The 24,071-nt window shown below is 36.6% G+C and overlaps 2 protein-coding genes across 2 annotated transcripts in view; one reads left to right on the forward strand and one right to left on the reverse strand.

The window, feature by feature from the left end:
- Positions 1-16,139, forward strand: pmpcb (peptidase, mitochondrial processing subunit beta). Its single transcript, XM_081363069.1, has 13 exons — positions 1-278; positions 553-669; positions 4,022-4,108; positions 4,197-4,326; positions 4,404-4,602; positions 6,141-6,220; positions 6,619-6,725; positions 10,208-10,351; positions 10,428-10,588; positions 10,665-10,750; positions 12,043-12,131; positions 13,962-14,037; positions 15,939-16,139. Exons 1-13 carry the CDS (start codon positions 198-200, stop codon positions 16,001-16,003), a joined length of 1,422 nt encoding a protein of 473 aa, XP_081219195.1. The 5' UTR covers positions 1-197; the 3' UTR covers positions 16,004-16,139.
- The window catches only part of dnajc2 (DnaJ (Hsp40) homolog, subfamily C, member 2), an 11,027-nt gene continuing 3,020 nt past the window's right edge, over positions 16,065-24,071 (reverse strand). The window contains exons 4-17 of the mRNA XM_081363068.1: positions 24,037-24,071; positions 23,267-23,408; positions 23,101-23,181; positions 22,937-23,002; positions 22,708-22,799; positions 22,511-22,632; positions 21,035-21,184; positions 19,726-19,814; positions 19,540-19,609; positions 18,704-18,891; positions 18,519-18,619; positions 17,866-17,976; positions 17,634-17,788; positions 16,065-16,250 (exon numbers count right to left, since the gene is read on the reverse strand). The exon at positions 24,037-24,071 is cut by the window's right edge and continues 64 nt beyond it. Of these exons, the coding sequence (XP_081219194.1) occupies positions 16,182-16,250; positions 17,634-17,788; positions 17,866-17,976; positions 18,519-18,619; positions 18,704-18,891; positions 19,540-19,609; positions 19,726-19,814; positions 21,035-21,184; positions 22,511-22,632; positions 22,708-22,799; positions 22,937-23,002; positions 23,101-23,181; positions 23,267-23,408; positions 24,037-24,071 (1,471 nt within the window). The 3' untranslated portion in view covers positions 16,065-16,181. The remainder of the gene's footprint in view (positions 16,251-17,633; positions 17,789-17,865; positions 17,977-18,518; positions 18,620-18,703; positions 18,892-19,539; positions 19,610-19,725; positions 19,815-21,034; positions 21,185-22,510; positions 22,633-22,707; positions 22,800-22,936; positions 23,003-23,100; positions 23,182-23,266; positions 23,409-24,036) is intronic.

Here is a 24,071-nt window from a genome sequence, read left to right on the forward strand (position 1 = left end):
ACTAGACGGCGTAAGAATAACAGGGTCAAGCTGTGAAAGGGATGATTGCGCTTATTCATGTGACCTCAGTTATTATAAAATTATCATAATTAATCTTGTGTGACGCAGCTGCGTTGAATAACGCATGACGTAAGCGTTCTTCTGTCCAATCGGAACTCGTCTTTTCAACAGCGTCACGCGGTCGGTCAGTAAACAGCATGGCGGCGTCCGTGCAGCGTTTCGGCGCAGCTGGGAGACACTTTATAAAGAATTTATTGAACACAACAGTCAGCAGGAGGGTGAGAGATTACAAACACAACATTAATATCATTTAAAATGTCGAAATATTGAAAATTAAGTCCTCGAAATCATTTAAAACAGCCAGGCTGAGACTGTGGGATGGACGCTGGTCTCAATGATGCAAACTTACATCATTATATTAAGAGAAAAAAAAGACTTTACTTAAACATTTAATTGTATTAACACTCAAATCCGTTTTGATATTTACCTTCTATAAGCTGCTCAGTAAATCATTAGTATGTAACATGCTTTAAAGTGTTGTCTGTGTTTCAGACTGGCTCCACTCAGGCTGTCAGTCACGTGGTATTAAATGTACCTGAGACGAAGGTCACGACCCTTGATAATGGGCTCAGGGTGGCATCTGAAGACTCTGGCCTGTCCACATGCACGGTGAGTTAACCCTCTCATTTAAGTGAGCTTGAGATTTCAATATCAGCCAGGTGTCTTATGAATTTGATTATTACACAGTACACACTAATCTTATAAAGGCAGTTTTATTATATAGATATGTGGTGATGTACCTTTTTTGAGGGAGGTGCCACACAGCCGTGTCTGAAATAATGATACGAATAACAAAAGATCCAAACAATGTAGTTTATTTCATTGAAACGAGAGAAAATGTCATAATGCATTTGTTGCATATCATAGTGTCACATCTTGAAATCGTCATGGAACTGAAGTTGCGCTAGTCTTTTCTTCCCTATTGTGATATCTGAGTGAAACGGCTTCTCAAACAAGAGAATTGATTGGATGGTTGTGGTTTGCTATTGGCTGATGTCATGTGAGTGACAGGTTGCCCCGCCCTCGTCATCAGAGAAGAGAAGAGATGTCGCTACAAGAGGGAGAGGAAGTTATTTTGATGAATGATTATTAAGGCACATGACTTTAAAAAAATAATGATGAGCCTGGATAAATTATTTATAATACACACTGCAATATTCCATAAAAAAAAAAAAAATTGTCTTATGTTTTCATACTAGCGACTTTAAAGGAGTAGATTCAAGATATTTATTCGTCATATACACAGTTATATACAGAATACAACTTGCAGTATGATGTAAACTTGATCAGCTACTTAGACTGTGAATTAAAATTGTAAATAGTAGATAATACAAATGGTTACACTATATTTTGATGGTCCCCTTTATTCTTTTGACTATAAGTAACGTTGCTCTTATGTCAACTAATTCTCGTTACATGTCAACTAACTCTTTGTTACAGGTCAACTAACACTCATGTCAACTAACTTGTTACAGGTCAACTAACCCTCATGTCAACTAACTCTAACTTGTTACAGGTCAACTAACACTCATGTCAACTAACTTGTTACAGGTCAACTAACCCTCATGTCAACTAACTCTAACTTGTTATAGGTCAACTAACACTCATGTCAACTAACTCTAACTTGTTACAGGTCAACTACCTTTCGTTACAGGTCAACTAACACTCGTTACATGTCAACTACCTTTTGTTACAGGTCAACTAACACTCGTTACATGTCAACTAACACTCGTTACATGTCAACGTGTTACAGGTCAACTAACACTCGTTACAGTTCAACTAACACGTTACAGGTCAACTAAAACTCGTTGTTACAGGTCAACTAATACTCGTTGTTACAGGTCAACTAAAACTCGTTACATGTCAACTAACACTTGTTACATGTCAACGTGTTACAGGTCAACTAACACTCGTTACAGGTCAAATAACACTCGTTACATGTCAACGTGTTACAGGTCAACTAACACTCGTTACAGGTCAACTAACACTCGTTACAGGTCAACTAACACTCGTTACAGGTCAACTAACACTCGTTACAGGTCAACTAAAACTCGTTGTTACAGGTCAACTAACACTCGTTACATGTCAACTAACACTCGTTACATGTCAACGTGTTACAGGTCAACTAACACTCGTTACAGGTCAACTAACACTCGTTACAGGTCAACTAACACTCAACTAACACTCGTTACAGGTCAACTAACACTCGTTACAGGTCAACTAACACTCGTTACAGGTCAACTAAAACTCGTTGTTACAGGTCAACTAACTCGTTGTTACAGGTCAACTAACACTCGTTACAGGTCAACTAACTCGTTGTTACAGGTCAACTAACACTCGTTACAGGTCAACTAACACGTTACAGGTCAACTAAAACTCGTTGTTACAGGTCAACTAAAACTCGTTACATGTCAACTAACACTCGTTACATGTCAACGTGTTACAGGTCAACTAACACTCGTTACAGGTCAACTAACACTCGTTACAGGTCAACTAACACGTTACAGGTCAACTAAAACTCGTTGTTACAGGTCAACTAAAACTCGTTGTTACAGGTCAACTAACTCGTTGTTACAGGTCAACTAACTCTCGTTGTTACAGGTCAACTAACTCGTTGTTACAGGTCAACTAACACTCGTTACAGGTCAACTAACACGTTACAGGTCAACTAACACTCGTTACAGGTCAACTAACACTCGTTACAGGTCAACTAACACTCGTTACAGGTAAACTAACACGTTACAGGTCAACTAACTCTCGTTGTTACAGGTCAACTAACTCTCGTTGTTACAGGTCAACTAACTCTCGTTGTTACAGGTCAACTAAAACTCATTGTTACAGGTCAACTAACACTCGTTACAGGTCAACTAAAACTCATTGTTACAGGTCAACTAACACTCGTTACAGGTCAACTAACACTCGTTACAGGTCAACTAACACTCGTTACAGGTCAACTAACACTCGTTACAGGTCAACTAACACTCGTTACAGGTCAACTAACACTCGTTACAGGCCAACTAAAACTCGTTACAGGCCAACTAAAACTCGTTACAGGTCAACTAACTCGTTGTTACAGGTCAACTAAAAACTAACACTCGTTACAGGTCAACTAAAACTCGTTACAGGTCAACTAACACTCGTTAAAGGTCAACTAACACTCGTTACAGGTCAACTAACACGTTACAGGCCAACTAAAACTCGTTACAGGCCAACTAAAACTCGTTACAGGTCAACTAACTCGTTGTTACAGGTCAACTAAAAACTAACACTCGTTACAGGTCAACTAACACTCGTTACAGGTCAACTAACACTCATTACAGGTCAACTAACACTCGTTACAGGTCAACTAAAACTCGTTGTTACAGGTCAACTAACTCGTTGTTAAAGGTCAACTAAAACTCGTTGTTACAGGTCAACTAACACTCGTTACAGGTCAACTAACACGTTACAGGTCAACTAAAACTCGTTACAGGTCAACTAACTCGTTGTTACAGGTCAACTAAAAGCGAACACTAGTTACAGGTCAACTAACACTCGTTACAGGTCAACTAAAACTCGTTGTTACAGGTCAACTAACTCTCGTTGTTACAGGTCAACTACCTTTTGTTACATGTCAACTAACACTCATTACATGTCAACTACCTCTCACTGTTACATGTCAACTAACTCTCACTGTTACATGTCAACATGTCAACTAACTCTCACTGTTACATGTCAACTAACTCTCACTGTTACATGTCAACTAACTCTCACTGTTACATGTTCCCTGCAAACTGTGCAAAGTTACTTATAGTCAGCAGAATGTCTAAATGGGAGTAGTGGAACATCAAAATAAAGTGTTACCAGACAAATAGAACAAATAATAATAAAAAGGATTTTTGAGTAGGATTTAAAAACAAGTCCTGTGAGGGCGAGTAAATATAAATAATCATAATATCTAAATTCTAATCACATGATCCAGGTTGGTCTGTGGATTGATGCGGGGAGCCGGTATGAAAATGAGAGCAATAATGGAACGGCCCACTTCCTGGAGCACATGGCATTTAAGGTAAGAGAAATGATGAGTTGCAAAATTCTGTCTAAATATTAAAAACAGTTTAGTACAATTTAGTACAGAAATCATTGAATTGTTTCAGGGAACCAGGAAGAGGTCACAGCTCGACCTGGAACTGGAGATTGAGAATATGGGCGCTCATCTGAACGCTTACACCTCCCGAGAGCAGACGGTGTACTACGCTAAAGCTTTCTCCAAAGATCTGCCCCGAGGTAAACACCAAACACCAGCCCGTCGTGACATCCAGAACAGCATTATGGGTAATCTGTAAATCAGTCTCTGTTCCCAGCGGTGGAAATCCTGGCTGACATCATCCAGAACAGCACGCTGGGAGAAGCGGAGATTGAGCGAGAGCGTGGAGTTATTCTCAGAGAGATGCAGGAAGTGGAGACCAACCTACAGGAAGTGGTCTTCGATTACCTGCACGCTACAGCCTATCAGGAAACACCGCTCGGGAGAACCATCCTGGGCCCATCGGAGAACATCAAGTATGTGTCACTAGTTTACACCTTCAATTAAGGTGTGAACAACAGGGTACAAATTTTAGATATCACCATACTTTCACCAGTTGATTTAAAATTAAAGGGGTCATCAGATGCAAAATTCACTTTTATATGTTTGCATATAAATGTGTCTTTGCAGTGTGCGGACACAACCACCATACAATGAAAAAAATCCATTTACTCTTTTTTTTAATCTACAAAAAGTCTAAACACTCAATAATCAAGCTATTTGGATTTTCTGAGCAATATGATGTCATAATGCTCATGCTCCGCCCACGACCACTGACGGACTGTCCCATATTAGCATATTTGTGGAAAATGGGCATCTGATGACCCCTTTAAGACAAGTTTTTGAAATCGTATGTGGGTTTTTTTTTTTTTTAATTCCAGTTTTCTGAAATCGTATGTGTAGACTACATATTCAAATTAGATTTAGAATTTGCATAAATAATTTGCATACATTTCCATAACAGAAATCTGAACATTGGATAAAGACAGGATCTAAATTCTTGTTTCATTTTGTTGATAAATTAGAGTTAAAGGTTTTTACAGATTATGCGCTTTTGAGAATTTTATTAGTTTTTACTATTTACATTTTCATTCATTTTTACTTCCGTTTTAGTTTTTATTTCCTGTTAGCAATTTGAGCTTTAACTTCAACTTACCAAGGCAACATTTCTAATTTTCGTTAAGTGTTTCCATCTAATAAATATTTCATTTAAATTCAGCCTTATTTCAGTAAACTAAAACCTTTTTAATAGTTTAACAGTAATAACCCTGCTTCTTACAGCTCATTGTTAGACCATTAGAGCATTTTCATTTAGACCAATTGTTTTCTGAAATGTAATGTTTAAATATGCAAGCAAGGCATTATATAACTATTTATGCGATAATTTGAATAATTTAGATCAATGATTTTCTGCAATGTTTAAATGCAAACAACGCATTACATAATTAAATATGCACAAATGAGCATAAATGTCCAGAAAAGATTGATGAACATTAGATAAAGACATGTTTAAAATAATTTTGATGACACGTTAGATTTTTTTAAATCTAATATGTCAAACATGTAAGGTTTTTTGGATTTCATTCTATCACTCCATAAATCAGAAAATATTGTCAGCAGCCAGAAAAAAAGTCACCATGTTTTTAGAAATAAATTGTTGTATAAATCAGGCGAATGATAAATGAACAAACATTTCTGTAAAAACCTTCAGAATACAGATAGGAATAAAACTGTAAATTTTGGTGCATGTAAAAAGTAAATGATTTCTGAAAACACTCACCGCCTTTTAAGATATATAATCTACAGATGCAAATAAATAAAGTGCAATAAAATAAACACTTAAATGTGTATTTTGGATGTTTTCTTTCCACTAATCTGTATGTTATGGAACCAAAATAGCCCAAAATCCGACCAGTGCATGAAAAAACCCTGGTTTTGACGGTAGTGTCTTGCCTTAAAACATTATGAAGAATCTGATGTTCCTACATTTTTTATTTTTATTTTTATTTTCCAGAACTATAAATCGAGGGGATCTGGTCGAATACATTACAACACACTACAAGGGTCCACGAATTGTATTAGCTGCAGCCGGAGGTAAAGCAACAGAAACAGTGGCTGCGTCCCAATCACATACTCTCTTGAGTGGGTACTCGTTGTGAATAAGTACTTTGCGAGCACTAAAAAAGTATGTTCTATATAGTATGAATGTGTGTATAATCTGGACATACTATATTCGCCATGTTGTCATTATCATGTGACCTACCAGTCGCTTCACTGCCATTCATAAACCCTCTCCCGTGGCCTCATGGGATAGTAAGATAGTCACACACTGTTTTTCACCCACTGTATAGTAGGGAAGTATGTGATTTCACTGTAGCTCAGCATCACTGAACATGTTCATGTAAGTCATTTCCTTTGGTTTAGTTGTTGACATCGGTTACTGGCACAGATTTTGACCATTAGTAAGCCAGTATTGTGTTTCTGTCTTTAAGGAGTGTCACATAATGAGTTAATCGATTTGGCCAAGTTTCATTTTGGAAAGCTGCCGGCCAGATACAGTGGAGAGACTTTACTGCACTGCCATTTCACCGGGAGTGAGGTAAACACACCATTACATCATTATTTACACGAACAGAATTATAATTCAGATTAATGTCTTTACACAGGTTATGTTTCGAACACTTTATCACACATTGGGTCTCATTCATGAAACATTCGTAAATATGCGAGTGATTTACGCGTAAAGAGACCTTCCCGAAAACTCTTCTCCTGATTCACAAATACTTCGTAAACGTCAGATGTGATAGTGAAATGTGTGTGTTAATGAATTCCAATCAGTCATAAATGGGACGCGTGTGTACGCTCACTCAATTACCATAAATCCCGCCCATTAAATCCGACTGACAACTATATATGGGCATCATATTATGACACCAAACGAAGGATTTCAACATGTCTTCTCAAAAGCGAATGAAAAAGAGAAAATTCTCAGATGCAGAAATTGAAGTTTTATTATCAGAAGTTATTATCAGAAGTCAAAACGCCACATTTTATTTTCAAGCGTACATAGTGACGTATCAGGTCCTAAAAAAAGGAAGCTTGGCAGCATTACAGATGCAGTTAATGGAGTTTCATCTGTTAATCGAACAGTCCCAGAAGTGAAAAGAGTCCCAGCCCTATTGAAAGCAATTAATTATTTGATTAATGTTCCGTTTGCAGATGCTATACAGGCTCTCATAATAAAAAAAAACGTATGTAATTACTATATATAATATTTTTTCAAAATGCTGTGTAAATATGTACCTGATTAAGGTGAATTAAAATGCAGCCTATTAATGAGCAAAACGTTCGGATGTTAAACGCACTATTTACGTGTGGCTGGGAGCAGGTGTAGATTTCTTTATACCTGGGAACTAACATTTGGAAAATACGAACATTTTAATGAATCCGAAAATTTACGCCGAAACCACTTTACACACGATTTGAGCAAAAATTTGTTTTGCTCGTGTTTCATGAATGAGACCCATTGTCATGATTTACTGAAAATCATGATGTTAATGTTTATAATATCTTTATATCTTACTTCCTTATAGTGATTAGAGCTGGATAATTATAGTTACATTTTGTGACATTCAAGCCGTTGAGATTTGCTATATAGTATATATCGCTTACGCTAGTATACTGTATATATACAGATAGTTACAAAAATAAAAAGATAAAAAAAAAATAAAAAATTATATTTGTGTGTATGTATATATATATATATATATATATATATATATATATATATATATATATATATATATATATATATATATATATATATATATATATATATATATATATACACAGTACCAGTCAAAAGTTTGGAAACATTACTATTTTTAATGTTTTTGAAAGAAGTCACTTATGTTCATCAAGCCTGCAGTTGAAAAAAAAAAATAATGGTTCTTTTTTTTAATATATTTTAAAATGTAATTTATTTTTGTGATGCAAAGCTGAATTTTCATCAGCAAGTACTCCAGTCTTTGGTGTCTTATGATCCTTCAGAAATCATTCTAATATGATGATTTGATACTCAGTTATTATCAATGATGGAAACAGATTTGCTGTTTAATATATTTTTTGTTATACTTTTTTCAGGATTCATTGAGTAAAACGTTAACAGCATTTATTCATAAAAACAGCATTTATTCAAAATAAAAACATTTCTATCAATATAAATCGTTACCATCACCTTTTATCAATTTTACGCATCCTTGTTGAATTAAAGTACTAATTTCTTAAAAAAAAAAAATAGTTATTGTTCCCAAACTTTTGAACGTTAGTGTATATTGTTACAAAAGATTTCTATTCTAAATAAATAGTTCTTTTTAACTTTTTATTCATCAAATAATCCTGAAAAAAGTATCTCAGGTTATTAAAAAAATATTAAGCAGCACAACTGTTTCCAACATTGATGATAAATCATCATATTAGAATGATTTCTGAAAGATCATAGGACACCAAAGACTGGAGTACTTGCTGATGAAAATGCAGCTTTGCATCACACAAATAAATTACATTTTAAAGTATATTAAAAAAGAGAACCATTATTTTAAATTGTAATAATATTACTGGTTTTTTTTTTTTTTTACTGCAGGCTTGATGAGCATAAGAGACTTCTTTCAAAAACATTAAAAATAGTAATGTTTCCAAACTTTTGACTGGTACTGTATATATCCAACTTTATATAAATTGCTGGGCGATAATATAATGACAAAAAAAGGCAGTTGAGATTTGCTATATAGTATATGCGGTATATCACTTAATATGACTGTATGTATGTGGAAAAAGTTGTATATAATATATAGCTCCAATTTTTTTATAGAGTTAGATAAATCAGTTTATATTTTTGTGACGAAATAAACAAAACAATCAACAAAACAATCATGCAGCTTAGATTTTCTATATAGTATATAATGCTTTATTTGAGTACACTGTATGTATGTGGATAAAATTGGACATACTTGTACATTCTTTATAAACTTAATGTAAAGTTCTGGGCGGTAATATAGTTACATTTGCAATGAATTAAATAAAGTGTAGTTGATATACTAATGTCACAATATTCCTCATTTAAATAATTCATACGCAGAATAAAGGGGCCTCGTTGAGTTAATTAGTAGTAGTGTTGAAACTGGTTATTGGTAACAACACACTGATCTAGCCGACCAATCAGAGCACAGTGTGCTTTTCAGAAGGAGGGGCTTCATAGAAACAGGAAGTAAATGGAGCGTTACTGACAGACTGGGAAGAGAGGAGCCGCAAAAATGGAGAATATGAGGAGAATAATCAACATTCAAGCAGGAAAACCTGTTCTAGTAGAGCCTGAAAACAACAATGCATAATAGGTCCTCTTTAAACAGGGTTTCCGCGGGGTCTTAAAAAGTCTAAAATTCTGAACTTTAAATTTAAGGCCTTAAAAAGTCTTAAAAACGGCCAGATTTTCATCCTAGGTATTAAATTTAATTTAGTCAGGTCTTAAAAAGTGTTTACCCTCGTTCATTTCCAGAAACGCTGGCCGCAGAAAGTTATTACAAAGTAGCAAAAAAGTATCGAGTTGTAGCCTACTAAGCGGAGCTCGCGTGCTACCAGTAGCTTGTGGCTTGATATAAGCTAGCTCGCCAGAGGCCGTTCACATATCGCGTCTTTTGCGCGCTCAAGTTTGTTCGAATATAGGCTCATAATTGAAGTGACTCATCATTTCCTCTCTAGTTATGATCAACTATGATCAACTAAAATCAACAATAATTGTGTTTTTACAGTATAATATGCAAAAGTACAATTTTCTATATAAAAAAAATCTACCTCTCCCTCTCTCTCACACACACGCATCAGATAATCCTAGATAGATAGATAGATACTCTAATGATCCTGAAGTAACTATCTATCTAACTTGGATAATGTGTCGTGTAGGTCTTAAATTTCAATCTTTATGGTCTTAAAATGTCTTAAAAAGGTCTTAAATTTGACTTACTGAAACCTGCAAAAACCCTGTTAAAAGACTTGCCTATGTGTTCTGCTCTTAATTCCTCACAGATTCGTGTCCGAGATGATAAGATGCCTCTGGCTCATATAGCCATCGCCGTTGAGGCTGTCGGCTGGTCACATCCAGACACTATTCCTCTAATGGTGGCAAATACGCTCATTGGGAACTGGGATCGGTCCCTCGGGGGCGGGATGGTAAGATGCTCTCACTAAACTCACTTTACACTGAAAAATCATGAACGTCAACTAACCAGACTTCGTTTCCTCGTAGAACTTGTCTAGTAAACTGGCACAGATGGCATGTCAGGGCAACTTGTGCCACAGTTTCCAGTCCTTCAACACTTGCTACACAGATACAGGTCTGTGGGGGCTTTACATGGTGTGCGAGCCGGGAACCGTCAACGAGATGATGCGCTTCACTCAGCTGGAATGGTGAGAGCTTGACGTTACTCGCCTTCTACGCTGAGCTGAAAGCACGGATGAGCAATTAACATACGGTTTGCTTTAGGATGTCTCTGTGTACGAGCGTGACTGAAAGCGAAGTGAACCGAGCTAAAAACCTGCTGAAGACAAACATGCTGCTTCACTTGGACGGTAAGTGCAGCGTCACATAAATCACCAACGCTCGTGTAGAGCTGTTAAGTCATGAAACTGAAGTTACGCTGGTCTTTTGTTCCCTATTGTGACGTACACTACTGGCCAAAAGTTTTAGATGTTTTTAATAGAAGTCTTTTCTGCTCACCAAGGCTGCATTTATTTGATAAAACAATAAAAAAACTAATATTATGAAATATTATGATGACAATTTAAAATGACTCTTTTCTATTTTAATATATTTTAAAGTGTAATTTATTCCTGTGATCAAAGCTGAATGTTCAGCATCATTACTCCAGTCTTCAGTGTCACATGATCCTTCAGAAATCACTCTAATATGATGATTTGATGCTCAAAAAACATTCATTATTATTTTCAATGTTGAAAACAGTTGTGGGCACTTTTTTCAAAATTCTTTGATGAATAGAAAGTTCAAAAGAACAGCATTTATTTAAAATAGAATATTTTCTAACATTATAAATGTCTTTACTGTAACTTTTGATCAGTTTAACTCATCCTTGATGAATAAAAGTATTGATTTATTTTAATAAAATTATAATTCTTACTGACCCCAAACTTTTGACCGGTAGTGTTTAATGTTACAAAAGCTTTAGATTTCAGATAAATGCTGTTCTTTTCAACTTTCTGTTCATCATAGCATCATGAAATAAAAATGTAAAAAACTGTTTTCAACATTGATAATAATCATAAATGTTTCTTGAGCATCAAATCATCATATCAGAGTGATTTCTGAAGGATCATGTGACACTGAAGACTGCAGTAATGATGCTGAACATTCAGCTTTGATCACAGGAATAAATTACACTTTACTATATATTCACATAGAAAATTTAAATTGGAATAATATTTCACAATATTACTGTTTTTGTTTGTATTTTTAATCAAATAAATGCAGCCTTGATGAGCAGAAGAGATTTCTTTTAAAAACATTAAAAATCTTACCGATCTAAAACTTTTGACCGGTAGTGTACATCCGAGTGAAACGCTTCTGGATCAAGAACAAATATGGGCGGGGCTTGATTTTGTCTGTGGGGAATTGATTGGATGGTTGTGCTTTGCTATTGGCTGATCTCATGTGAGTGACAGGTTTAGCCCCGCCCTCGTCATCAGAGAAGAGATTTTGCTGCATAAGGGAGGGGAAGTTATTCTGATTCAAGAATATTATGAATTAGAAAAAAATAATGATGTGCACGGATTAATCACTTATAATAATTACTGCAATAAGAAAGACCTGTCGATTTTGATTTCATGGTGACTTGATCTTTGTCTAGGATCCACTCCGATCTGTGAGGACATCGGGCGGCAGATGCTGTGTTACAGTCGCAGGATTCCTCTGCACGAGCTGGAGGCCAGAATAGATGTGAGTAAACAAACATGCACCTCAGAGATAAAACTGTGGTGGAGGAGCGAGTTCTGTGATGCTCAGGGCCCTGTGAAATCAACTTTATTTTTTGTATTTCTTCTCTATTGTATTTTTAGTAATCAAAAAGCATGTCTTATTAATTGAAGTCATGAAACTTAAGCAACAATCTATTAAAAGCTTTTAAAAAATTACATGTTTAGGGCCTCATGAAATACTTAATGTAAAAATAAATGTATATACTTTTTTTTTCTACATGCATGCCATAATAATGTGCCATTTCAAAAGTTTTTTTTTCTCCTCTTCTCTTTAACAGAACCAGAACCCTTCTCTGACATCATAACATTATTGTAAACAGTTTCTAGCATTTTATGTCACAAAATGTATGTTATTTTAAAAATGTGAAAATGAGCAGTAATAATTTAACGCAAACTCGTTAATCCTTTTTTTTTTTTTTTTTTTTTTTTTACTGAAGGTAAACATTTGAGCCGGGCCACACTGCTAGTTCAGCTAGTAAAATGATTAGTTATGCTAGCCCTAATAATAATAATAATAATAATGTTTATAAGTGTTACTACATTTAAAAAAAATATTTAAGTAACCGATAAGGCTTCATTTGTTAACATTAGTTTACATCAACTAACAATAATCAAAACATCTAAATCATTTATTAGCTTCAGTTAGATCATTTCTACATTTACTAATACATTTTTGTAATAAAAAGTTGTATCTGTTAACATTCGCTAATGCACTGTGAACTAACATATAACAAAATAATTTTTAATGAACATTACCAAAAGTTAATAGATGCTGTAAAAATATTGCTCATAATTAGTTTGTTTAATGCATCCTCTAATGTTAACAAATGAGACCTTATTACAAAGTGTTACCAAAAATGTATTGCATATCATAATAATGTCCCATTACAAAAGTTTACGTGACTTAATAGTTCATTATTCATTCATTATTATTATTGCAAACTGTTTCCATTTCAGTCATAAGTGTTCATGTTTAAAATGCGTGCACATTACTGTGACGCGCAACAGTGGTCAAAGGGTTTACAAAACTACTTTTTGATAGTTTCCTTTTAAACTGGGATTTTGATTTTAGAACTCAAATAAATTGACACACCTTGGTGTTCGTCAAAAAAAAAAAAAAAATTGAATTCACCTTATTGTCCCCATGAGAAACAATGACTGTCCTAATAGGGCTTCAGGGTGTGTTCACACTTGGCATGTTTGGTTGGATTAAAACGAATTCTGGTGTGATTGCTCTGTTAGTGCGGTTCATAAGTGTGAACGCTGCCATCTGAACCCTGGTGCACCAAACACATGTAAACGAACCAAAAACAGGACATGATGTCACAAGATGGACCCTAAAAAGGACAGAATGCTCAAGCATACCTGTTTTTCCTCATCATAGTCATGATGTTGTTCATCACAGGCATCAGAACCGTGTCTCCTCACTGCAGATCTTCGTTTGTGTGTGTGTGACGGAGAGATTCCTGCCGCTGTTTTCACTCCTTTACACACTTTATAAGCTCTTCACGAGTTCTCAGCTGGTCAGAATACCCTCACATGTAGCTACGCACATACAACGAGTGCATTTAGCCCAGAACACATCACTGTTTTGGATGTTTGGTTGCAAAATATACGTCATAAAAGACGACCAGTCAGGTTGTGAACGTATCCCTATGTCCTTTAGGTTCGGTGTTAAAAATGCCAATGTGAATGCTAAGCGGACCAAGACTAATTATTATTTTTTGTCCGAAGCAAGCAAACCGAATTACAAGTGTGAACACACCCTAAGTCTTAATGCTTCTGTCCTCAGGCCATAGACGCCACAACCATCAAGGACGTGTGTATGAAGTATATCTACAATAAAGCTCCTGCTATAGCAGCCGTTGGTGAGTATCCACCTTTACTCTTATGATGAAATATTTTATACTTCCCCCTAATTAAACACACCTGACTCAACTCATCAGCTCGTTAGTAGAGACTCCAGGAGCCGGTTGCGTAAACACAGTGGCTGCGTCCCAAGTCGCATACTTCCTTACTATAGCAGGTGAAAAACAGTACGAGACAAAAGCATGTCCGATTTCACAGTACTCATTAAAAAATAATAAAATAAAAAATCGGCAAAAAGTACCCAGATGACCTATTACTTCCAGTGAGATTCTGAAGTGAAATACGATGAACACTTTACTATCCCATGAGGCCATGGGAGAGGGTTTGTGAATGGCAGTGAAGCGACTGGTAGGTCACATGATGATGACAACATGGCGAATGTAGTACATCCAGATTATACACACATATAGAACATACTTTAGTGCTCGCAAAGTACTTATTCACAAAAAGTACCACTCAAGAGAGTATGTAGGCGCGTTTCCATTACAGATTTGGGCAAAACTTTTGAGATTTTTCTTTTTCTAAATCTCAACAAAAACTAATGCAAAATGACGCCGTTTCCATTGACTGATGTTACGCGACTAAAACTGAATTTGTTTCCTCTCGCAATAATCATTCTAGAAATCATGGCGACTGATGTTAGTAGGTTTATGTACTATATCCCAGCCACCGTACTGGCCATTATTATTAATGGAAGGAGATGTATGTGTGTTATCCAATCATTAATGGTAAGGAACGACCCTTATTATACTGTGAGCGGCTCATATGAGGAGTTTCTGGGTGTTTCTCCCTCAGATCTGCTTTGAGGTCTTGATTGTGGCATTTCTTTGAGGTTTAGAATCCAGTATTCCTGTCATTCTTCAGTCTTTTATGAATTTAATAAAGAACTGTCTCGTATTCTGTCCTAACACACCGTCAGGTGACCTGTAAATGCGCAAAAACTGTTTCCAATGCAGTTTTGCTAAATATTTATTTTTTGAATTGCCTGAAAAATCTCATGCGAGCGGGAAAAACTTTTTTGCGATAAATGGGAGTTTTTGCAAAATTGACGTGTTTCCACTGGATGTATTCTCAATTCGCGCAATTTGAAGGGTAATGGAAACACAGCTTGTGATTTTGGACGCAGCCTGTCTTAACTAGTCTGACTAACTAGCAGTTAGTTAGCACTAATCAGTTTTACTTTTTGGATTCAAATTAGACCAATTTACCTTTTTATGTAACGGACTTAAAGTTATGACCAGTCTTGAAAAATAAAATAAAAAACAAGGCCTGGTTTCACAGACAGGGCTTAGATTAAGCCAGGATTAGGCCTTAGTTTAATTAGGGCTTTTAAAATAGCTTTTATTAACGTGTCCTTGTGACAAAACAATGGCACTCACTTTTTAAGATGTGCTTCCAGTTAAAACAGCCTAAACATGCATTTTAGTCGAGGACTGGACTTAAGCCTCGTCTGTGAAACCGGCCGGTTGCATTAACTGCTAAGACTAGTTTTACAAGTTAATCACATTTCTTTTAAGACAATTCAGAAACTGCTTTAAGTCAGTTACATAAAAACGTAGATTGGTCTATTTTGATACTATAAAGCAAGATGGATTCCCCCTTGCTAACCGCTAGTTGCTCATACTACAGTAATCAACATTTGAAGTGGATCAAAAAAGGTCAAAGTTGTCAAATTCATGTCTAGCTTTGATGAAGGGTTTTGATCCATTTCTGATGTTGAATACTGTATTACTTAAAACAGTCTTACCATAATGGCTGTGTTTATGCTAACTGGCCCCGTCGAGGGTCGATGTAATGCTAGTCCATGCCACAGGACCTGAAATAGGTGTCAGATTAGATGACCGGCGTTGAGAAGCGCTGCTCTAAATGACTGATAACGAACACTTCTTGATGTGTGCAGGGCCGATCGAGCAGCTTCCAGACTATAACCGGATCCGCAGTGGCATGCACTGGTTACGGCCGTGAGGACGGAGAAGGGAACCAGAACACCGTCTGCATATTAACTAAATCACAAAAACAAGAGAACTTAATGTGCTTTTTTTTCCATGTTTATTTTATTATAAAATAAAGAACAACACAATAAAGTTAAAAGACCACATTCTGTGTGAGTGTATGTGTGTTTTCTTTCCCTGTGGCACGTTTGTCATTTCTTGTTTTTAGCAGAGACCTGCTCCTGGGCGGCTTTCTTAGCCTTGATCATCTCCACCAGCTCCTGGAGAAACACACACACACATTTGCATTAATATTTGCATTATTGCTTTTTTCTGTCATTATTTGTTCTGTGACATGCTATAGCAATCAGCTTGCATTATAATAATAAACTTGCATTATAATAAAAGTGTTACAAATATAAGATTTATATAATATACAGATGATATAATTAATAGTATTAAGATGTTTTAAATTTTATTAATAAACATTTTCATTTGTTCTGGATAATGATACTTTGGCATTCAGCTTGCAATATTATAATATTAATTTATTTTATTCATATATTTTAAATTGTATTGTTAACCATATTAAATAATTATTTAAAAATTGCTTGGCACCTTATTCCACCTCTAATATTTGTTATTGTTTTTTTTGTCATTTGTTTAATACGAATAATTTTGCATTTGCTTTTTTTTGTTTTGTTATGCGTGTGTATAAATGCTATAGCAATCAGCTTGCATTATTATAATAAAAGTGGTACAAAAATTATAACATACAGATATTTAGATATTTAAAATTTTATTAAACATTTTCATTTGTTCTGGATAATGATACTTTGGCATTCAGCTTGCAATGTAATAAGATAATATTAATTTATTTTATTCAGATATTTTAAATTGTATTGTTAATTATTTAAAAATATTTTATTTGATTGCTTGGCACCTTGTTCCATCTCTAATATTTGTTAGTGTTTTTTTGTCATTTGTTTAATACTAGTGTGTAATGCTTTTTTTTTTTATAAACTTGCATTATAAGAAGAGTCTCTCACAGATTTTATATAATATATGCTGTATATAATATTTTTAGTAGTAGTATTTATTAAAAAGAAAACATTTTATTAATTACTTGGTAGCTTCTAATTCTAGCTTATTAATTTGTTATTGCTCATTTCTTTTTCTTGTCATTATTTCTGACCCTGGATCACTAAACCAGTCACGAGTCGCACTGGTATATTTGTGGCAATAGCCAACAATAACAGTATGGGTCAAAATTATTGATTTTTCTTTTATGCCAGAAATCATTAGGATATTAAGTAAAGATCATGTTCCATGAAGATATTTTGTAAATTTCCTACCGTAAATATATAAAACATTTATTTTTGTTAGTGAATGCAGCACAATCGCCAACATAAATGGACAACTTTAAAGGAGATTTTATCAATATTTCGATATTTTTGCATCCTCAGATTCCAGATTTTCAATAGTTGTATCTTGATCAAATATTGTCCTATCATAACAAACCATACATCAATGGAAAGCTTATTTATACAGCTTTCAGATGATGTATAAATCTCAATTTCAAAAAATGTACCCATGTGACTGGTTTTGTGGTCCAGAGTCACATTTGTGTAAATAATTAATTAATTATGCCAAAAAAGCCTTACTTTGTATCTCTTCATGCAGTCCTTCTTGGAGCGTCCGGGCACGGCGGCGGAGATCTTCTCCCAGCGCTCGGGCGTGTTCACCGGGTAGGTCTTCAGAGCCTGTTCCAGAAGCTTCTGCTCCTCTGTGGTCCAGGGGGCGGAGTTGGACTCAGGCGCTGCCGGACACAGTGGGAGAAGAGCTGATGTCGTAACGCTCAACTGGTTCTGCAGTGTGTAAACTGTGTCCACTTACCGTCAAATCTCTCTGATGGCACAGCGTTGTCTACAGTGGGAGGAACGAATGAATGCTCCTTCTTAAACTTCTCGAAGGCCTTTCGGTTAATCTCATCTTTCTGGTGAGGATCTGTCGCAAATTAAAGAGCACATTATGCTTTTTTACATCTTTCTTTAGTGTGTAATGTCGCTGTTCGGTCAGTGTTTCTGAACTCCTGAAACGCCTCCATTGTAGTCTTGAGTTTCTTCCGGGAACGAACACGTCACAATATTCTTCATTTAAATAATTAATACGCAGAATAAAGGGGCGGGGCCTGGTTGAGTTAGTTAGTAGTGTGTTAAACTGGTGGTTATGGTAAGGGGCGGGACATTTCGCAAACACACTCAAAGCGCTCGACCAATCACAACACACTGCTCCAGCCGACCAATCAGAGCACAGTGTGCTTTTCAGAAGGAGGGGCTTCATAGAGACAGGAAGTAAACAGAGCGTTACTGACAGACTGGGAAGAGAGGAGCCGCAACAATGGAGAATATGAGGAGAATAATCAACATTCAAGCAGGAAAACCTGTTCTAGTAGAGAAACAACAACATCAAACCTTCGTAAAAGGGTATAATATGGCCTCTTTAAGCATACTTCAAGCCCATCAAACACAAACAAGTGTGTTACCTACCAAGTTTCTGCAGTGTTTTTGCTTTATTAATGACGTCTTTGGCGGTTCTCTTCGCCCCGCTGCTGGAGTGCTGGTTCATGTAGTTGGCGATCACCTCCCACCTAACCAATCACAGCACACCTCAGTCAGGAACACCGGGATCATCCGCACGGTCCGCGATACGGCAGGTTTGCATGGAGACTCACCTGGCGTTGGTTCCGGCGGGAAACAGGTTGACGGCTTTGATGAGCAGCTGCAGATCTTCCTCATTCCAGCCTCTGTTGTTGAGTCCTCCTCCTCCTCCTCCGCTGGCGTGTTCAGCGCTGCGAGACGCTTGCTGAGCCTGGATCTCCGCCTCCTTCTCCTTCTGCAGCTGAACGTTCACCTCCTGCACCTGCACACACACACACACACACACACACTCGACGCTTGAACCAGTAGGACTTCAGCACCATTCAGAAGCTTGGGGTCCAGAAGACTATTAATACTTTTATTCAGGAAGGACACATTCATTTGATCAAAAATGGCAGTAAGACTATAACAAGAGTCGGTATTTCAGATATTATAATGATAATTATAATAATAAGCAATTTTTAATTTTATTAGTAGTATTTGTATAAAGTAGACTTTTACATTTATAAAGGTCTTTTTAACATCCTATTCCTCCAAAATATGAAGCAGCACAACAGTTTTCAACATTGATAATAATCATAAATGTTTCTCGAGCATCAAATCATCATATTAGAGTGATTTCTGAAGGATCATGTGACACTGAAGACTGGAGTAATGATGCTGAAAATTCAGCTTTGATCGCAGTTTAATATATATTAACATAGAAAACAGATATTTTAAACTGTAATATTTCAGTGTTTTTACTGTATTTTTGATCAAATAAATGCAGCCTTGGTGAGCAGAAGAGACTTCTTTCAGAAACATTAAAAAATCTTACCGACTCAAACTATTGTGTGTGTGTATATATGATTACACAGATTAATTGCTGACAACAAAATCAACATGAAGTAAACCGCCGTGTTTCTCTCACCTGTTTCTCCAACGCTGCTTTACTCTGTTCTTTATTCCCAGAGGACAACGCTTCATTTAGAGTCTGCAAACTACAAATGATACCAAAAAAAAAATCAATTATTCTCCTACATTTCAATAAAAAAGGTGTTAAATGACATATTTAAAGGCTTTCCAGCAAACAGTTTTCACAACCCGACTCCTTCACCTGGTCAGCTCTAACCGGTCGCACAGTTTCTCCACTTCCTCCATCATCCTCACGCTGTCGGCTTCATTATCTGTGAAGTAGTTTTGAGTCTGAGAGAAACAGAGAGAGATGGAGATGAATGGCTGACAGAGAGCAGAAATGTCAGTAATCGTGTTTCCATTACCCTTCAAATTGCGCAAATTGAAATTGAGAATACGCCCAATGGAAACACGTCAATTTCGCAAAAACTCACATTTATTGCAAAAAAGTTTTTAGGTTTTGTCAGGCAATTCGAAAAAGGAATATTTCCCAAAACTGCAATGGAAAAGTTTTTTGCGCGTTTACAGGTCACCTGACGTCGATGGAGCGGTGTGTTTGGACAGAAGACGAGACATTAAACTCATAAAAGACAGAAGAATTACAGGAATAATGGATTCTAAACCTCACATAAATGCCACAATCAAGACCTCGAAGCAGATCTGAGGGAGAAACACCCAGAAACTCCTCATATGAGCCGCTTTCCTTACTATTAAAGGGATATTTCACCGCTGGAAAGATGATTGTGTATTTAAATTGGGTCATTTATGTAGTATAATGTGAAAGTATTTTAGAAGTTGGTGTCTTCTAGACTGAGAAAAGCCAGAAAAAGTATTTTTGGCTCATGTGGATGAAAGACTACAACTCCCAGAATGCACTTGCTTCGCTGCCCTACGAGGCCACGCCCAAGCCACGCCTCCCGGTTACAGAGGGCAGTGTCGGGAGAAATGATACAGCTAGGCTACTAGTCGACTGGAAACTGAAAAGACGGCGTTTTATGGTGAGATCCCCCTATGGGCGGGTTGAAGACATGTGGGACGAGCTCCTCCGACTGGCTGGAGTCTCTCGCCTCTGGACTAAAGAGCCTCTGATGAGCTAAATGATGATTTTTGCGTCATCTGAGGTTTATTTCCAGACACACAATACAGAAATCTCTCGTCTCAGGGGGACATGAGGGGGGGAAGCACGGTCACTCGAAAATACTACCGGGTTTCTACTGATACAAAGCTTAATGCTAATCGGTGAAGTATCCCTTTAACGCTTGAATAAAACGCCTACGTCTCCTTCGACTAAAAATAATGCCTAGTGCGGTGGTTATAATGTAAACCCACTCCAACATCGGTTGCCATACTTATTGGAATGAATTATCGTGAGAGGAGTCAGTCGCATAACATCAGGTAATGGGAACGCTGTCCTTTCGCAATAGTTTATCAACATTTACAAAATATCACAAAAGTTGTGTGTAAATCTGTGATAGAAGTGCAGCTAGAGAGAAGCAGGGGCGCTATCATGCCTTGCACGTGTTCCTGAGCTTCTGCCGCTCTTTCTTGAAGGCCTTCTTCTGCGCTTCTTTCTCTTTCTTGGCCTGTTGTGCCGCCTGTCGAGCCGTCTCCTCTTCCTTCTCCTTCAGCATTCGAGCCGCTGTCGCCTCGGCCTGACGCGCCTGCAGAGAAACACACACACACACACACACACACACACACACACACACACACACACACACACACGGCATTACAGCAAAAATCACATTACATATTTTTGGTATTTGACTTGTGTTAGTATTTTGATTTTCTCTTGCCATTTAGTTTAATTTTATTTGTGAAATGAGTTTACTGCTTTTGCTTGTGTTTATTGTATCCGATGTTGTAAAGCACGTTGGTCAGCAGCTGCTGTTTTAATGGTGCTATATACATAAACCAAACTTGAGATGATTTAGACGACAGGCTTGCTGATTGCAAACAAGTATATTTTCATGGAAGTGATAAATATTACAGCTGAAATGAATCTTACAGTATGTGCACTTACAGTGAAGCACTGAGTCATGTAAAGTAACTATATATAACTAGCCGGGAGCTTAACATGGGGTCAGGGTAGGTTTAGTTAATTCATTAATACCTAGTTATTGTAATTACTATGGCAAGTACATAGTATGCACAACAGGAATGTAAAATAAACTTGAAGTATTAAAATATAAATTTACTCAATTCACTCAATATTTGCAACTATTAACAGAAAAAAAAAATCCCATGGTTATTGTTCAGGTGTATATAAACATCGGTGTGTGTGTGTGTATGTATATACACATATATATGAAGAGTTCAGATGCAAAAGCCTCTAAGTGCCATCTGAAATTTTCTTCTAGAATGATCATTTTTATCAAGCTCGTATATTTAAGTTCAGTAATTTCACTTAAATGACAACTAATAGGTCATTTTCATTGCCATTTAAGTGAAATTACTGAACTTAAATATACAAGCTTGATAAAAATGATCATTCTAGAAGAAAATTTCAGATGGCACTTAGAGGCTTTTGCATCTGAACTCTTCATATATATATATATATATAATATATATTAAAGTATTAAAGTAATCAACATTTGAAGTGGATCAAAAAAGGTCATCAAAGTTGTCCAAAGACAAGAACGGGTATTGTTCAAAATTCATGTCTAACTTTGATGAAAGGTTTAGATCCACTTCAAATGTTAACTACTGTGTGTGTGTATGTATATATATATATATATATATATATATATATATATAATATATATATATATATATAATATATATATATATATATATATATATATATATATATATATATATAATAAAACTGAAACCTGAAGAGGTCCAAATTAGTGATGTGCAAAATACTTTGCTTAAATGTGTGGTTAGAAACGGCTACAGCAAAGCACACTAATTAAAGTGACTAAAATGATCACAAAGTAAAAAATGAAAAAGTTCTGTCATTTGAAACAGGAAGTGCCACTGACCCGCTCCTTCTCCTCCTGCTCCCGCTTCTTCGCCTCGGCTTTGGCCTTCTTCTCCGACTCTTTCCTGGCTTTCTCCTCCTCTTTGAATTTCTTGATTCGCGGGTCGCAGTTGTAGGCAGTGTCTGCAACACACACACACACACACTCAGGCAGCCGCTCACAGCGAGATCTGTCGTGTCTGACTCGATGACACTCACCAACAAGAGTCCGGATCCGGTTCATCTCTTCCTTCTTTCTCTGAGCTCGAGAGGCTCGGTTCTGTTTCTCAATCCACCGTCTCTCGTCTCGACTGCAGGAATAATTAGATAGTAGTTAAACTTTTTAAAAATATTTTGTTTTATTTAAATTTAAATCAATTTTATTTCAAGTGACGCAGGTTTTTTATGGTTTTAGTTGAAGAGCATATGATGACAAAATATAAGTTACCATTCAGCTTTTTCCTTTTCCTCCTCGTCTAGATATGAAAACTCCCTCCACGAGTCAAAGTTGTACCTTCAGACATGAAAGGAAAAGGTTTGTATTATTCTTCGCACCTCAGGCATGAATTAGACGCCATTTTGGCTCAAAATATATTAGTTGAAATCACATACCAAAAGGAATAGAAATTATCCACGTCTTCAAAAGAAGCGTCCATGTTTCCCAGACTCGGGCTGTGTTTTTTGAGAGACCACCTGATTGAAAGAGACACGGCGGAGTGATTTCTGTGCACTGAATGTGTCATGAATCAGTCATGTGACTTCATAGGTATTCTTTTACCTTGCGTTCCTCTCGAACACCGGTGCGAACACCGCAAAAAAGTTCTCTTTGCCTTCGGCCTTGGAAGGAACCGCATTGTCAAATGTTGGATCCACGCTGTCAAACGCTCTGCGCTTCACAGGATCTGACAGGATCTCTATTGCTGCAACCAAACAACATGATCATTCAGAAAGCATCATACAAGAGCATATAAAAAGAGCTCCTATTCTGCTTTCCCATGTTCATCTCTCTTTAGTGTGTAATGTCGCTGTTTGAGCATGAAAAAGAGAGTTCTTCTCTATATCAGTGTCAGTGTTTCTGAACTCCTGAAACGCCCCATTGTAGTCTTGAGTTTCTTCCGGGAACGAACACGTCACAATATTCCTCAATTAAATAATGAATGCGCAGAATAAAGGGGCGGGGCCTGGTTGAGTTAGTTAGTAGTGTGTTAAACTGGCAGTTATGGTAAGGGGCGGGACATTTCCCAAACACACTCAAAGCGCTCGACCAATCACAACACACCGCTCCAGCGACCAATCAGAGCAGTGTGCTTTTCAGAAGGAGGGGCTTCATAGAGACATTAAGTAAACAGAGCGTTACTGACAGACTGGGAAGAGAGGAGCCGCAACAATGGAGAATATGAGGGAAATAATCAACATTCAAGCAGGAAAACCTGTTCTAGTAGAGAAACAACAACATCAAGACTTTGTAAAAGGGTATAATAGGTCCTCTAAAGATTTTCAAACACAAACAGCATTAATTTCACTTATGATAAAGCGCTGAAGTCAAACCTTTAGTTATGCAAGTGAAATAATCATTGTCCCCC

The sequence above is a fragment of the Scardinius erythrophthalmus genome, assembly GCF_964197995.2.
Source record: "Scardinius erythrophthalmus genome assembly, chromosome: 4".
NCBI classification, from domain to species: domain Eukaryota; kingdom Metazoa; phylum Chordata; class Actinopteri; order Cypriniformes; family Leuciscidae; genus Scardinius; species Scardinius erythrophthalmus.

What these genes read in the sequence shown, in the direction of transcription:
- pmpcb (XM_081363069.1), top strand. Translation starts at nt 198, where the DNA reads ATGGCGGCGTCCGTGCAGCGTTTCGGCGCAGCTGGGAGACACTTTATA. An exon ending in CATGCTGCTTCACTTGGACG is followed by an intron (nt 10,751 to 12,042) that starts GTAAGTGCAGCG and finishes ATCTTTGTCTAG; the next exon opens with GATCCACTCCGATCTGTGAG. An exon ending in TCCTGCTATAGCAGCCGTTG is followed by an intron (nt 14,038 to 15,938) that starts GTGAGTATCCAC and finishes TGATGTGTGCAG; the next exon opens with GGCCGATCGAGCAGCTTCCA.